Below are 16982 nucleotides of genomic sequence, written 5' to 3'. Positions count from 1 at the left end.
AGCTACAGTCTATACTGTGATCCAGATGCACCAGCAGCTGTAACTTTGGTGTTTTCTAACTCTCAAGTCCTTCACTTTTCATTCTTGTCAACATTCATTTTAATGTGGTGGCTTACCACTTCCTAATCTGTTTACACATGTGTAATTCTTCTTAAAAGCTAAGTGAATCCCTGTTCTTCTTGCTGATACCTGCAGTGATTAATCCAGTGGGGTTGGAGCTGCTGGCTCCTCTACTCAGACCTCTCTCTTGGAGACTAGAGTACCCTGTGGCAATATAGCTTGCCATTTTCTTGTGTGGACCAGCATCAGTTGGAGGACAGTCATGTACAATTTGCCATGGGGTTTAGGGATGGTTGTAAGAGCAGAGGAATGGTGAAACTCAGGAATTTTGAGTCTGTGTTCAGGCTGTATAAAGGAGTGTGCTCTGGACTCCTCTGTTCCAGATGGACTGCTGCTGCCCTGCTTCTCCCAACTGCATCTTTCCCTGTTTTTAGTCTAGATGCCCCCTGACCCATGCTTGTTGTTACCACTCTCTGTTCTCATTATCACTCACATGCAGTCCACACTTATTCTTGCTCTTCTGCTCTGTCTCCTTACTGAGTCAATTCTAGTTTTTGGGTGGGTGTTCCCTGGTTTAGAGTCTCCTTCTTTCTCTGTGCACAGTGTCTACCTGCAGCTCCTTATCTGATCTCTCTTCCTGGTTGGGTGGAGAGGAAGCAAGGAGGGAAAGCCAGAAGTGCAAATGGACTCTAAGCTGGGTGCTGTGACATAAGGGATTAGAAAATGGCTGAGGGAGGCAAAACTGCATGTGGACTCAGCTGAACTTCAGATTTCTGCTTCAGAAAAGAGCTTTCTCTCACTGTCACTGGCTATTTTAAAACAAAGTTCTGCAGTTATATGCAAAACCCCTCTTCCTTCTTTTCCCCTGTCCCCTTCTCTTTGTTCTTGAAAACACTCAATCCATGTTGTGCAAAGTATCCCTAGGATGTACACCTGTAAAATCTGTATCTAGCGTAGGACTTTTCAGCTTATATGGAATATTGGAAAAATTGGAAATGAAATATTGGAAAAATTACAAGCAATTGAAAATAGGTTTCGTGATAAGTATCAAGCCACTTGATACTTATCATAGGACTGGTACTGGCCTCTGTTGTGGGACTGTGGAAACACCTTTTTGAGTACAGGAGCAGGAAACTGGCTGGTTTCAGAGTGGACTTCCCCCTCCATTCCAAGGACCTTTTTAGTGCTCTTTTAAGAAGACTCTTCACCCAAGACTGGGGACAGGTGTCTGATACTTCATCCTTTACCCGTATAAATAGTTCTTAGTATCATACACAGATACTTGTGTTTCAGGGGGACTAAGCAAGCAGCCGAGCAGCGTGCAGGATCCAGCTAGGCTGACCCCTGTTTGTGAACCCTGTTGTGTTTATCGGTGTTTGCAAGCCATGTATTGTTCCTTCTGCTCCTCCAGGCTTGTACTCCCTGAATTTGTTTCCATAGTGGTTTTGCCAGTTGGCAAAAGCAGTGTTAGACTGACCTCTGACTACTAGAATAGAGAGCTGTTGTCAGTGTGGTTTTAAAAACTTATCTGTCATTCCTAAGAGGGCATAAACCAGCAGTTTGCTTAGTAAATACTGAAGATAGTGGAGAATGGTTTGATAGCCCTCTTCCAGAAAAGGAAAATGGCAGGCTTTAGTGTTCTTAAGCATCTAGAAATTTAACAGCCAATATCCATCAAAGCGTGCAGTATACAGATCACTCTTCTCTTAACGGTTTAAGATTTAAATGATTAAAACACATTCCAGTTCCAACTATGAGGGATTCCCCCGATGCCACTGGAAGCTCTTGAATTTATGAAAAACTGATTTATATTTAATTGGGATTTGGAGGTGTTATTTCATGTCATCAGCAAGTGAGGTAACTGCCTGAAGATATTAATTTTTTGCAAAAATCCTGGATTTGTGATTAGACTGTAAGGTTTTGGACATGTTCCTTCTCCCTCCCCCCCCCCCCCCCCCGCACTCCCCAGATTTATCTTCCAGCTAAAGCATCTTTCTGTAGTCCAACTTGTATCAACTAAGCATGTTGTTGTTGTGGTGGTGTTGCCTCTGAACTTTATGAAAAGCACAGATTTAAAGTCATAAAACCAGATGTTGATTACAGTTCTGCAGCTGTAAACCTAAAACAATTTTAATAAAATGTGTGACATTTTCCAGAGTAACACAACAGAATTTTTCCTGTATTTTTAAATTATCTTGCCATCCCTTAGGGCACATCCTGTATCAGAAAGTTCTTCATCTTCATCAGGAAACTTGATGTCTCATATGTGCTGGGTCCAGACCCCAACAAAGCCTGACTCTGATCCGTTAATTTAGTAAAATTAGATTAGCTAAGGTCATGTGTCACAACTGATGCCTTCTCAGTCCTGTCAGCTTCACAACTTCTTAGTTGTCTTCAGCAGATGATCAGTTTTGTCTCTTGGACAAATTTTTATTAGTGGACATGCTCACACACACACAAGTTAATAAAAATGTATGTGTTGTGGCAAAATTCAGCCTTATCTTGTCACTTGAACAAGTGACAGAGTAGACACGTCTCCCTCACTCTACCAGCAGCGGAGGACAGACATCTCCCCTCAGTTAGCTGTGCGTGCTCCTAACTCGTGACAAGGCCAGCTTCTGGGAGCCCCCAGCTCCTTAATCCCTGGCACATGCTGTCTTCTGCAGACAGCTTCTTACTGACGTCCTGACAGAAGAAGCACCCCATCGTGGCTCTGTGCTGGCAGCACAACTGTATCCTCCGGGAAGAAGAGTACTCTTGTAAAAACTTAGGAGTGTAGATGTGGCCTCCAGGGTAGTGCAGAGGAACAAAGAGCTTTCTCATCAAGGTCCCTTTCTCCTACATACTCTGATGCAGAAGAGGTACAGCTTTTCAGATGAGCTTCCTAGCAGTTGTGAATTACATATGATGGTCATCTTCATCAGTGTGTGCAGTTTTGTGCTAGAATAAAATTAATAGAAAAATATCAGATGAAGTAAACTGAGCTTAGACTTTGTTGAATTTAACTTCAGCCCATAAAATCATCCATCCAGTCTAAACTCAGTGTGGGATTCCCATGTAGTCAGTGAGAGAGTATGTTGACCAAGACGGCTGGGATGAATTCTCTCCTTACCTGTGAAGGGAACAGACGTCTGCACTTCTAGGTGGGCATGTTGCATGAAATGGATCACGCCACATCTTTGGCTGGGTTTCCTAACGCAGGAGCCTGTGGAATAAGCAGCTGTCTCAGACTGCAAACTCATGCTGGAAGTTTTGTTCATGGCAGGTGTTTGAACATTCACAAACAGTCCTGCAGATTATTTTTTTGTCTTTCTTTCTTTTTCAGGGACGGATAGCGTGTGCCAATGTCCTAAGTGACCTTTATGCCATGGGGGTCACAGAATGCGACAACATGTTGATGCTCCTTGGAATAAGCAATAAAATGACAGATAGGGTAAGATTTTTGGTACTTGCTTTTGAAGGAAGACCCAAACAGCTAAACATGCCTAGAATATATTTACCTTTCGTGTATTTTCTCCTCAAAGTTTGAACCCTTTTAAATAAGAGATGGTTTTATTGAATGTCTCAGTTCACAGTGTGGGTCTTGCCTCATTCTGAGGTCACTTGCTAAAAGTTCAGTTTTCTGTGGCATTGTAATCTGCTGCTAATACCTTCACTCCACCAAAATGGGGTCCCTGCTTCTGTCAATTCAGGACAATACTGCTCCAAGGCAGCATTTGATTACCAATTCACATATCAATCTGGATAGATACTTCTGGTTTGCTTATGCCAGCTTTAAAACATCTCTCTGAAGCAGAAAAGACTGAAATAAATTGCTTTTCTTTTCTCTTCTTTTTTCTTTTTTTTTGTGGAAGTGACCAGCATGTTTGGTTTTGCTGTAGCAATAAAGGGATGTTTATTCTTAGAAGGAAGTAAGTTGAAATTTTGCAGGTTAGCAGAGGCCAAATGCAGCTTGATTTAACTTTGCCGCACTGCACTGCACTGCAGGATAGTTGTTCTGAGTTTCCAGAACTCTGATTTCTTTACTTTTATATGACCTTTTGAAGAATGTTTCTTCAGCGTGAGAGAGTCTCTTCACCTCTTTTACAAAGAGCTGTAAAACCATAGCTCAGTGGGATAACATGCAATTTTCAGGAGGCTAACCTCTTCCTAAGGCTGGCTTTTCTGTCATGAACTATTTGCCATGAGGGCATTTGGCTTGAGTGATTAAAAGCCTTGGACCAGTCTTGAAATGACTAGCACTGCTGTGTATGGAACTCTGACTTCTGTTTTGATCTCTAGGAAAGAGACAAAGTGATGCCTCTAATTATCCAGGGTTTCAAAGATGCAGCAGAAGAGGCAGGAACATCTGTTACTGGTGGTCAAACAGTGTTAAATCCCTGGATTGTTTTAGGAGGAGTGGCCACGACAGTCTGTCAGCCTAATGAATTTATAATGTAAGTTAAATTGCTAAACAATCTAAGGCACTGGTTTGAAGGGATACAGTAAAAAAAAAAAACCTTTAAATACCGTGTTGTGATCTTGTGATCTGTCTGCTGATGAATAAAGCAGTACCTTCTCCTGCTTGCATTTGTTCTTAGCACTCAACAGATGCCACATCTCTTCTGTACATACTTGCTTTTTTAAACAGGATGTCCTTCTTTTACTTCTCCCCACCCCCCAGTATCTTTTAATCCTGTTCTCCTTTTGACAGGAGAGTTAAGCTTCTAACCTTTAAAGGTAACGAAGACTGGTTTGGGACATAAATTTCTGTCATATTTACACATACATTTTAAACCATCTCCCAGTTATCCTATTAATGGTTGTAGAGAACTACAGAATTACTGTGTTTACAGCATTCTGTCCATTTATCAGTAGCTGATTTTGAATGTCCCACTGTGGCATGTTACACTATATGAATGCATTTGTTCATGATCCTAGTGATGCTTATCTTATGCCCTGAAGTAACAAGGGTCAATTTTTCTCCCTGTCCTATTTTACATCTCCAGTAAATTAAAAGAAAAGATGTAATTTTGTGTGTGTCTGACTGCAAGCATTGTTATATTCCAAGAAAGAAGGATTAGCACTTTCAAATAAGTTTGCAGCTTTTTGCTTGATAATATCCCATGGCAATGAATCCCAAAGGGTAATTCTGCAATTAGTCAGTTTTTTAACTGTGCAACAAGATACATGGGTCTGTGAATATGTAATTATCAGCACTTATTCCTGATAATGTGTGTGAATTTGACTATGTAATTAATATATGAATTCTTTGTTTTCAGGCCAGACAATGCAGTGCCAGGAGATGTGCTTGTATTAACTAAACCCTTGGGAACACAAGTGGCTGTAGCTGTCCACCAGTGGCTAGATATTGTGAGTACACTGCAAAAAAAGAAATAGGGTAGAGGGGTGTGAGTTAAAGGTGACCTTCCTCATTCCCTCAGAACCTCAAAATGAGAAAGTTCAGCAGTGTAGTAAGTATGCTGAGGGCTCAGTTGGGAATGATCTACCACCTACCTCTCTCTCCTCCTTCCTCCTTGGTGTGTCAGCCTTACTTGCTTATGTGCAAAACTCTTTTGGAATTGAGACAGTTTACTATTTTGTGCTTAGTGAGCCCATCTTAATTGCATCTAATTCTTAGTTAGTTCTCAGGCATTGCTGTAATAAACAAAATTGTTTACTAACAGAACAACAGACTAGCACCCTGGGTAAAATTATGCCCTATTCCACCTGCCAAAGTAATTGGCAAAAGCTTATTGATGGCAATTAGGCCAAGATCGCTGTCTGTGTTCATGGGCTTTCTGCTTGTGTACATGGAAATATATCTACGTTTCACATGTATTGCCCTGTGCATCCAATAAGAATATTTCTAGCAGCATTATGTATGTAGACATACTTCCATCTGTTACTTCAGGCAAAAATGTAACTACTGAACTGAAAAGTGACTGCAAAATTGGCATCTGCTTATGTTGTCTGGCTCCCAGTACGTGTCTTCAGAATTATAACTGCTCAGTTTACACTTTAAAAAGATGCATCTTTTCTACTTTTGGGACTACTGAGCCAATAGACTGGCAGAGGAGTGAGCTGGAATCTACTTTGTCTTGGCTTTTGGCCACTACATTGTCAGATGAATTCTAATTACAAAGCATGTGTTAGCAAAAGTGGGAGAGAACCAGCTTAAACCTTCACTGGAGTCTGAAGTGTGAGCAACAAGAAAAAAATATTTTTCTCCTTCATAGGGTCTGGCCTAGCAATTTTGACCTCTGCAGAAACCTGCATTTTCCAGTCAGATATCAGGATCAGGGCCTCAGATAATCTTGATATGAAAATGAAGTGAAACAACAAGACACCAATTTTATAATATGTTTTCTGGCCATAATCTTACTTCTTAACATATCTATTGTACTGACAAACAGACTTGCAAATTAAGGATATTCTGAATTTCCACATATTTCAAGTACTTCTAATTTCCTTGACTGTCAACCAGAAACACTTTCTGGTCTGAAAAATGAGGACAGCAAGGAAATCAATCCTCCTATTACAAGTAAACAGCATATATCTTTGATTGTGGTAAGAAAATTTCTGAGTAGCTGTGCTGCCTTTTCCTCAGCTTTGTTTTGTGAAAGAGTGGGGAAAGTGAAACTAGAATTACCCATCACAAATCCACCTAAAAATCAAATTTTGGTAGGGAATTTGGCTTTGTATTGAAAAGTATATGGGAGAAGGCACATAGTACAGCAAGTTTATGCATAGGCGAGAAAGAAAAACTGGAATGTAGAGATACGTGGCTGCAAAACAAATTTAAAAAAAAAAAAAAAAACAACAGCAAAACAACCTAAAAGCTGAGGTATTTAAACAGAGCAGTAGTGAATGAATTCCTGGTGACAAGTGAAAGGAAGATCCAAATGGAGGCAAAATTTGTCCTCCTTGCTTGGTTGCTGCTGGCATTGTTGCAGGCAGGGCCCAGCTGTGCTGCTGGTGGCAGCTGCCACAGGGTGCAAAGGAAGAGACTGCAGAGGGTCTGCAGGGAGCGGGGCCGTGCCGAGGCCCCAGAGGACCTGCTCAGGGATGTGCTGGGGTGGTGAAGCTGTTTGCTGTGGCTTTCGCTGCCAGGCTGCTGATGGGGACTGATTAGGCTGGTCCACAGCCCAGAACTGGCATCCCTTTGCCTTTTCCTCTTTCAGCTGAAAGGCATGAAAAGGGTTGCTGTGATGTGCCCCTTCAGAAGGGGTTTTCTAACCCTTGCTGTTGTCTGCAGACCCGTCCCATTTGAAAATCTAAGCTTGCTCTTAAAAGTTGTTTGGGGACTTTTGTGAACTTTTCTGCCTTTGTTCCCTGTCTGCTAACCCCAGTATCTGATTGCTCAGTGGAGAGGAATTTGTATCCTACCTGTGTCTTCTAGCCTCAGCCTTGAGTTCTGCTTCCACCTCACTTGTCACTTCCACTCCCATCATCTGACCAGTTTCCATCACATGATCAGCCTCAGAACTGTGTTTTTGAAAACTAAGGCAGAATGACTGCTCAAGTTTTTCGGTCATACCCGCAGTAAGAATAATCACTATTCTGTCCCCTCTCTAATAGCCTCATTTTTTTTTTTTTTTTGCTTGCTCTCTCTCTTACTTAATTGGTCAGACCCAGTTCAACCTAATTTCAGAAGCTCTGATCTTACTGATAGACTTCTTTGCTCTTTAACAAACGGTTTGTTTTGGCTGACCAGTCTTTCCCCTTGTTGCCATTTCTGGATTGGCAGAACACCAATCCAGAACACCACTCTCTTACACCCCTTGAAGTCAGCGCTCCTTTGTTAAGAGCAAGAGCCTCTTTGGCAAGATCTTTCCCCAGTGCAGCATCATATACCAATTCTTAGTAGTTTTTGCACCTTTGGTTTAGTAAGAAGTTTGTGCTATGCCGTTATTCGGTGGAATGGCAGTGTAGGCATTGTGGCTTCACCTATCCTGTTTTTGTTTACTTTCAGTTCTCAGTAATTTTATTTCCATTGCAAAAAAGAAGAAAATTTAAACGGGGTTGTAGTGTTGCTCTTAAAAGCTAAATGGCTGCTTTGTTTCATTCTGGATCTGGAATTACTTCAGCTTTGAATGAAACAATTGCCCTTTATAAAGGTACCATTTCCTAAATTGTTGTGAGACCCTTTTGGGATGAAACACATTGCTTAGAACATGATGGAGGCATGAGTTCATACAAGACACTGGAGAATGGGTGGAAGGAGATGGTGGTATTAAACTGTAAAGGAAGTTTATGAAACTGCCTTAATCCTAACTCACATCCTGATTTAGCATACATTCCTCAGACCTGGAGTGCGGATATCAGTGGCCATTCTCGATCAAAGTGTCAGATGTGAAATCAAGAATTTTCTCTTAAGAAACCAAGAAGCTAGAGATTACAAATCTCAACACCCAGCAACAAAGTTCTTTTCATTTGGCTGCAGAGCTCACCTCAGAGAGTTTTGAAGGAGTTTTTTTGCCCTAGGGTAGGTTATTCCATTCCAGTCTGCTGCTGCAATCAAGATTTGAGGTGCTTAGTGCCTAACAGATCTTTAAATGAACTTGACTTAGGTACAGCAGAGTGAAGCACATACCTCTGACTGTTGAACCTTTTGCCTCTCTTTCACTGAGTATAAAAAAAATTTACATTTTGGATGAAGGATTTTTTTAAAGTGGTAAGGGTGTGCTTTAAAATATACAACTGAAAATCTAAAAGAATCATTTTTATTTCATCCATTAGCCAGAAAAGTGGAATAAAATCAAACTAGTGGTAACGCAAGAAGATGTAGAACTAGCATACCAGGAAGCAATGATGAACATGGCACGACTGAACAGAACAGGTAAGAAGAGATGTGTGTGGTGGGGGGATGGAGGGGAGGTTGTGGGTTTTTAAATTCCATGCTTAATTTCATTTCACTGCTGTGGGGAAATGTGACACAGCTGCTTTATCCCTTCCTTCTGCCCCATCTTTCTGCTGCTCAGTGTTTGTGAAGCAAGCAAATTAAAATCAAACGCCCTCTTTTAATTACACAGCAAAAACACAAATGCTTCTGGAGATGATTATGACTCATGTGAGTGCTGCGAGTAACATCCGAGTGAGTTAGAGGATGTTTTAAAGGGAAATATATTGGATTTGTTCCTTCTTATCTTCTGTGCCTAGAGAACTCGTGAGGGCTTGACTGTAAGAAGGTTAAAAAAATTCAAAGTAGAATAAAAGGGGAAAAGCTCTTCGTTTTTATACTCTTCAATTTACATTTTTATTTTTTAATTTTGTCATGTTACATGCTTCCCAAAATGTGGAATATGTAGTACGTGTTTTCTGGTTTGGGTCTTCTCTCCCGTTTTTGTGGGTTTGTGGGGTGGGTTTTTTTCTTTTAATTTTGGTAGGGAGATGGTTCTGCTTTTACCCTAGAAATTTCAATCCAGGATTTCACTTTTTTTGTTCAAAGTATCTTGGGAGGAGCAGAGAATTGAATTAGGTGTTTCCTTACTTCTCAGTTGAAGGGACAGAGATAGTTAAATATCTCTTCTCCCATTTATTCAGTTTTCATTTGGTATTTGTTATGTCATCCCACTGGTTTTTCATTCTTTCACAAAGTCTTCCAGGAAAAATAAATGATCAGGATTGTCTTATGGAAAAGAACTCGGGTCCTGCTCATGTATTGGGTGGCAAAGCGTTCTTTGTTTTGTTTTTCTCCACTCACTCCTGTCAGGCACCTTTAACAATACTTAAATATTCTTAATTGGAGTTATTGTCCTGCATGCAGAGGTGTCCTTCTCCCACCCAGGGCTCTGTAGTTGCAAATGCCCAAGAATTTCATGAATGCATAGGTGGGGAGTCTGGGGCCCTGCCCCCACAACCTGCAGGCTTTGTTCTTAAGCTCTTAAACTTTTAAGTGCCCAGAACTTAAGTTCTGAGGTAATTTTTTTAACACAGTGGCAGGGGAAGAGATGTGAGAAAACTGACCGAGGACTGGTCCTTGTCCTTAGTGAAACAAAGCTGAGCTCGGAACTTCTCTGGCCCTCAACTCTGGAAAGTTTGAAGCTGGAGCAAATCCCTGTTTCTTAGACTGCTAATATAAATTAGTAGCACACGTCTAATAGAGCATGCTCATACATATAACTTGGGTGCTGGATTTTCAGCATGATTTAATACCTTAAATACAAGTTGAATTTTTTAAGGGTTACATGCACTATTGGTGAATTCCAGTTTCGTTCAAGCACGATTTTTTAAAAATTTTATTTATTTAGAGAGTAACCCAACCTGATTCAAATTAGAGGTATGCAACTTCATTCAAACTGTGCACAATATTGCTGAAGCATTACTTTTCCTTATAATATTTTTTCTGATTTGTTTTTTTTCCCTCCATCTCTTGTAGCTGCTGGACTCATGCACACTTTCAATGCACATGCAGCTACAGACATCACAGGCTTTGGAATCCTGGGGCATGCACAAAACCTTGCCAAGCAGCAGCGAAATGAGGTGTCCTTTGTTATTCATAACCTTCCTGTTCTTGCTAAAATGGCTGCTGTCAGTAAGGCTTGTGGCAATATGTTTGGCCTCATGCACGGGACTTGTCCAGAGACTTCAGGTAGGTGACAGCTGTACCACCTTCTTCCTTCCCTACACCTCCATGTTAGAATGTAATATTTCAAATATACAAATTATGTGCTTTTCATTCAGAATAGCAGTTGGTTTGGCATATAGCCAAGCTAATGAGCATTAGCCACACAACTGTTCACAATTAACTTCTTCAGCCTAACTTCCAAACTACCATTCTGTTCTGAATCCCTTCTGCATCCTTATGAAACACCTGTTATTACAACTTGCTGTATCTAGAACACTTTGCAGTTAGAAGTTAGTGATGGTTGTGAATTCTTTTGAAACCTTTTTCTCTCAGCTGTTAACTCCAGAACAGTGAATATCTGAAAATCCCAGCACAGCTAACACACTTTTCTCAGAGCTAAAGCCACCTGCAGTAGGTTTGTCAGTCAAATGAGTGGTGGTTCTTTTCTCGTTATGAATATGTGTAAAGTTTAGTGCTGAATGGGCCAGTCTTGGCAACTGAGGTCTTCTCTGTCCACAGCATACAGACTTCCAGCAATACAGATTTTTCTCTCTTAGAAATCTGACTTTAAGGAACTGTGACTAGCAGCAACAAAAAAAAAAAGGTATTTGGTTTCTGACCCATTCATTACTTGAGTTCTCTATTTAATAAAGCTGCCACTTGCAGTGACAATGAATACAACAGACGTACTGAGAATTGGGCTATGGACAAAAATTTACACAGTCATCAGGTCATAAGAACTTCTGATGGTTTTGAAGTTGCCTTATTAAGCATAGGCCACTTTGCCGACTAGCATGATCACTGTCTTCTGCTGGGAGTCTCTAGACTTCATTTATCCCTTGAATCTTCTGTCCTGTTCCGTTTTGTTTTTCTTCTTTAGTCTGACTTTCTTTCTCTTTGGGAAATGGGGAAGATGTAGCAACAAATCTGTCTCTTCTCTTATCTCATTTCCCCACCCTCTTCCTGCTCTCCAAAAGTATTATCCAAGTTCTCTGCAGCCCACAACAGAGGGGGCCCCTTGAAGCAAAACAGTCCAAAGATCTGGAAAGAAGCATCACAGTGAGAGTCATAAACCTTTCCCCTAGTGAATACACAACTTAGAATGATCTGCCGAATTGTTCCTTAGCCATCTGTGTTTAAACAGACGCTCTGTCCTACAGACACTGTATGGCTCAGATGATGTGTAATAGGATATGGTACGTGAACCCTTTCAAGAGTTCAAATCCAGCGTCAGTCCACAGAGACCAGAAATATCTGGTGGCAGTTTGGCAAGCTGTGTCAATAAGGCTGGTAGCACCAGGCAGATTCTTACTACCCAGGAGCCCACATAACCAGAGTGCTGGTAGCATTTGTTATGAGTTTCAAAGAGTCCAAAAAATAGCGTGGACACAGGGCTGGAACTGCAAGATGCTCTTTCAGGTGAGTGGCTGTGGCACAGGTTTGGATAGAAGTTGACATGGGAATGGTTTAGCTGCAAACTGAGTGTTTGAGTCTTCAGAGCTGCCCATCCTGCACCCTGGGGATATCCAGTTCTGTCTTTTCACTGAAGGAATGTAAAACGGTGTGGATGTACGCACTGCTGTGAGAGTGCTTGGGAGTGGAAAACAGTTGACTTCAGAATCTCTTTTGGGACTAAGAGGAAGAGGTGTCTTTGAAACCCTGAATGGCTTGTGTTTCAACATAGATAGATGATGATGGAAAAACCAGCAAGACATATCTGGTTATTTGTGAACTTTGGGTGCCTCGAAACATGTACATTTGATTTCATCAGAGCATTGCACTTCTTGCATTAGGGGTGGCTGTAGGGATTTGTTACAGGGCAGTGTCTGCCAAATATTAGAAAGATCCATAGCCACGTGGACACTATAGCTCTGGTCTGAAAGCTGTGTAACTGCAGTCCCCTAGGCTTTAGGCTTACGGGATATCCTGACACACTGCAGCAGTGTGTATCAGCTTGGGCAGGGTGTACTGGGATGGCTCGTTAGCATTCACACCCAGGCTGTTCTCACACTTCATGTCCTGGGGTTGATTTATATAAAGGCAAAGCATCTGCCTTGCTGCTCCTCTACATCCAGTTGTAAGGATGCCTTTTGGGGGGCTGTTCAGGGCTGTTCATACTGTAATACTCGTTCTCCGTTGTCTTAAGCTTCCAGGAATGCTCTGTCTGTAGCTTCTTCATTTGTGAACAGATGTTTTTCAGCAGAGTGGGCAGGCAATGAGAAATTTACTGGAAAACAGTTTGAATGGATTTTAAGACTGTTGGGTTTTTTCCAGTGCGCATTTGTTGGGCACCTGTTGACAAAAGTCAGTGTTGGAAAGATCTGTTATGTTATCTGTTCCATCCTCCAGGCACTCTTGCTTATGGTGTATTTTCTTAAAGTTGCATTTTACATGATTTTTGCGCTCTCGTTTAGATAATTTTGGTAAAGGTCAAAGTTGCAATTGGACACTTAGTTTCAAAAAACTTAATTCTGTTTATTAGATTGATTATTTGCAGATATAAGTTACAGAGTTATTCTGCGTGGGATATTCATGCATGTGTGTATTTTTGCCAGTCCTAATAAACTGTTGACTGGTGTGGGCCAACTTTTTTAGTGTAGTAGAAGTATCTCAACAATGTGGTGTTTGGGCGAATTTTGAGGAAATAGATGGATAGAAAAGAAGGGCTGTGTTACTTCCTGACAAGAGGCAAGGCTGGTGTTCTCATCTTTTTGTTAGTCATTGTGGGCAAAGCCGTTAGCCAGGAGCAAGGACTTGATTCATGAACTGTTTGTATCTCTGCTCTTAATTGCAAAGCTTTGTCTAGTCTGCTTTTGAAGTTTTCTGTCTAGTTCCCTGCTTGCACTAGAACAGTTAAAACCAACACTGTTCAAAACCTCCTACCAAAAAACCCATCGATTTTTAGAAAGGTAAGCCAGGACAGATACCAAGTATTTGTGTCTTTTCAAGCCCCAAAAGAAGCGTGCAGGGAGCTCTTAAACTACTATGGCCATTGGTTCATTCTGTCTGCAGCCCATTTGCTTTGTCTTCAGCAATGGCTGACACAGACCTCAAAAGCCTGGTACACCATGACATGCTGCTTGCCTTGGTGCAGAGGGGCACTTCATTTTCCACATGTACGTTGCAGCAGCTTAAACAGCTGGTGGCCGTGACCTTGCACAGGTGAAGACTTCTTGTAGTTGTCCATGGGACAAAAAACAGAGCGGCTGGGAAGGCCAGTAACATAGAATACATAGTGGAAAACCTTAAGGGCTTGACCAAAGGGTTAAAGAAACTGGTCTACCAGAGAAATAATTATAATCCCTGCAGATAGGAATCTTACTACTGATCAAGAGTAGCCTGTAGCCTCTATTAAGGGTTATTGAGCAAACTGCGGGATGCAGCCAGCAGGTAGGAAGTGATTTTTTGATTGGAAACTGGGATTTTGTACATTTTTCTGATCTTGCGAAAGAATGTTTACAGGGTACGCGTGCAAGTGATAAAAAATTGCAGAAAGAGAGTATGTGGAGAAGAGGTAATTCAGTGAAGATGATTCCTGTGCTTTTTCTTTCTTCCTTTTTTCACCATCTACTCCTCCCTTCTGGCTGGTTAGCATGTTCTGTGCACTACCACTTGTAAACTTCTTCCCTGATTCTCTTGCACCATGACATAAGTTTCTCTTCAATTTGATTTAGAGACTTCCATGGGAATGGCACGTAATTCCTTTGCAATTGATTTGTTTGTTACATCTGGAGTAGCTTAAACACTGTCTTTCAAGCTTCTGGGGTTTTTTTTGTTGTTTTTGATGGAAGTGCCTGGCTGTTATGTTTTGAAATATCTGAGAGAGGTAGGTGTTTTTCTGGATGGCACAGTCATTTGCTTCATACAGAACCTAAAAAATAACTTTCACACTTCCATGTGTCCTTATAAATAATTCCTTATGTTCAATAGCTGCTTCTTCCTCACGGCCTTAAAGTGTCTTTAGTCACCACTGCGAGGACTCTTTGCTTGGAAAAGCAAACATAAAGGTGCACAAGGTGCTAAGAAGCTGTTCAGGGACTGCAGAGGAGGAGGTGGCTCAGCAGGTGGCCCTTCACTCCCCGGGTTGGCTCAGAGCTGGTGGCACGACTTGTGCTGCTGGCTGATGCCCTTCACCCTGGATGACAAGACTTTGGGTCAAATACCTCTTAAAGAGTAAACAACCCTCCAGCATGTGCCCAAATTCCTGTTTGCCTGAATATACTCTCTTGCCTGTGTTCTCCAAACATTTTCCAATGGTAGATGATATTTTAACATGCCTTGCAAGAGGCTGCTGTGTGTCAGAATACAGCACCTACAGACATGAGCTCCGCAAACTGCATGTAGAGTACAAAGCTTTGAGGTTTAATGAGGCATCTGCAGATGAGTTTGCTGCTCTGTGTTGCAGTGCTTCAGACATTTGCAACATAGCATACATGTAAAAAAGGTGAGTGATACAGAAAAGCTGAATACTCTATTAATAAAGGGTAGCACCAAAACATTTCATGATTAAAAAATGTTAGAAAATTCTCAGAGGGATCAAAAGGACTGACACAGGGAGCACTGGAGCAAGTCTATGTTTAATCTTTTGCATTTTCTGATAATAGACCCTACTTTGAATGATTTCATTGCAGGCAACGGGATTACTTGTAGTATCAGCTGCCACCAATATGTGGTTATAGGTATCTGAATATGACTTTTATCCACAATGTTTCCATGTAGAGGTACACTGCAGTCCTCTGTTGGAAGTTTTAACTGCTGGTGTTGTTTCAGTATGTCATTTGTTGGCATTGGTATTGATGTCCTTTTGCCAACATCTTTTGTGTGTATTTGGCTTCATTGACATACCCACTAAACCCAGAATTCAGGCACGAACTTCTTTCGGTAAAGCAAGAGCTCAGACTTCCACCATGTCTTCTCGTGGAGTCCTTGGAGTTCGACAGAACCCACTGAAGTCACCAAGTGCTTGTCTAAGTAGGGATTTGGCAGATCAAGGTTGAAATGCTTTGCAATCCGATGTTTTAATGCTCTGCTTTTTTTTTTTTTTTCTCTGCAGGAGGCCTCCTCATCTGTTTACCACGAGAACAGGCAGCACGTTTCTGTGCCGAGATCAAGTCTCCAAAATACGGCGAAGGTCATCAAGCATGGATTATTGGCATTGTAGAGAAGGGCAACCGCACGGCCAGAATTATAGACAAACCACGAATCATTGAAGTTGCACCACAGGTGGCCACTCAGAACGTGAACCCAACGCCTGGTGCCACCTCTTAATATTTAGATGAAATAGCTGTTTGTTTTTAAATAGATCTATTCCTTTATCATCCTACAATTTAAAGAACTGTAAAAAGAAAAGAAAACTTGTTGTGTCTGCACATCTGGTGGCCTTAGGTCAGTTTATGAGTGGATACAATTAATAAAATAAAATCCATTGCCTTTTTTTCCTGTTACATTAACTGAAGATGCACCTAATCTTGAGGCAGCTTCTGAGTTGAGAATTATATTGTTATCCAATACTGTTGATTCATTTTGAATCTTTAGACACTTATCTCTTGCCGCATAGGCTCTTTTTAAAGGTGCTTTCACGTAGCACAGACATTACCAGTAGTAGTGTCGAATAGCAGTTTGTGTCCTTTCATTATATGTATATTTATCATAAGTCTAATTTTGATGCCTTGAGTGATATTCCAGGAAGGCAATAAATTGATAAGCGACACAGTGGGTATACCCAGTAGTAAGAGGGTTGCATGATTACATTCAATCTTTGATTTTTTTTTTTTTTTTTTTTTTTTTTTTTGTAAGGTTTAGTCTTACCAAGAGCATCAACGACCCTGGACATTGCTTGATAGTGCACTCTGTTTAAACGAGCAAGTGCTGACTTTGCATGGAAAGCGCTTCAGAGTCGAAGGAGTCATTTTTAATTTCATTATTTGTAGACCTGACGATATTTACTGTATTATCAATGATTGTTTTCTTTATTGATAGTAAGGAAAAATAATTCTTTTTTTTGCAATGTGATTGGATGTGCTATAGTGCAACAAAGGTTTTGCAGACCAAAAGGAGGTTACTGTATAATATTCATTTACAATTCACTATATAAATAACTACACAAATAATTTTTAAATATAATCAAACTAAAATAAACCTCTGTTCTGTGGATGGTAGTGTTTAATACATTTTATATTTTGTATAGTGATTACAAGCCTTTTTTGTTTCTTTAAAATCAGCAGCTGTTTAGTATAATTCTTAGTATTATTTTGTTCTTTGCTCAGATACATTTTTCTGCACGCTTTTGTGATCTGTGTTTAAAATCTACATTGCCAACATTGCAGCTTGAACTTAAGCTTGTTATTCAAAATAAATATTTAATTTTTTTTTA

General features: G+C 40.8%; 1 protein-coding gene across 4 annotated transcripts in view; it reads left to right on the top strand.

Moving 5' to 3' along the window:
- SEPHS1 (selenophosphate synthetase 1) overlaps positions 1 to 16982 on the top strand; it is a 25129-nt gene extending 8147 nt beyond the window's left edge. For 3 of the 4 annotated variants that reach the window (XM_074869799.1, XM_074869800.1, XM_074869797.1), the window contains exons 4-9: positions 3386 to 3493; positions 4342 to 4496; positions 5322 to 5412; positions 8782 to 8881; positions 10421 to 10633; positions 15663 to 16982. In XM_074869799.1, coding sequence (XP_074725900.1) covers positions 3386 to 3493; positions 4342 to 4496; positions 5322 to 5412; positions 8782 to 8881; positions 10421 to 10633; positions 15663 to 15877 — 882 coding nt within the window. In that variant the 3' untranslated portion in view covers positions 15878 to 16982. The remainder of the gene's footprint in view (positions 1 to 3385; positions 3494 to 4341; positions 4497 to 5321; positions 5413 to 8781; positions 8882 to 10420; positions 10634 to 15662) is intronic. The other variant, XM_074869798.1, reaches the window with a different exon arrangement.

Source organism: Strix uralensis, chromosome 5, assembly GCF_047716275.1.
Source record: "Strix uralensis isolate ZFMK-TIS-50842 chromosome 5, bStrUra1, whole genome shotgun sequence".
NCBI classification, from domain to species: Eukaryota; Metazoa; Chordata; class Aves; order Strigiformes; family Strigidae; genus Strix; species Strix uralensis.
This window is presented reverse-complemented; position numbering and strand designations above follow the sequence as displayed.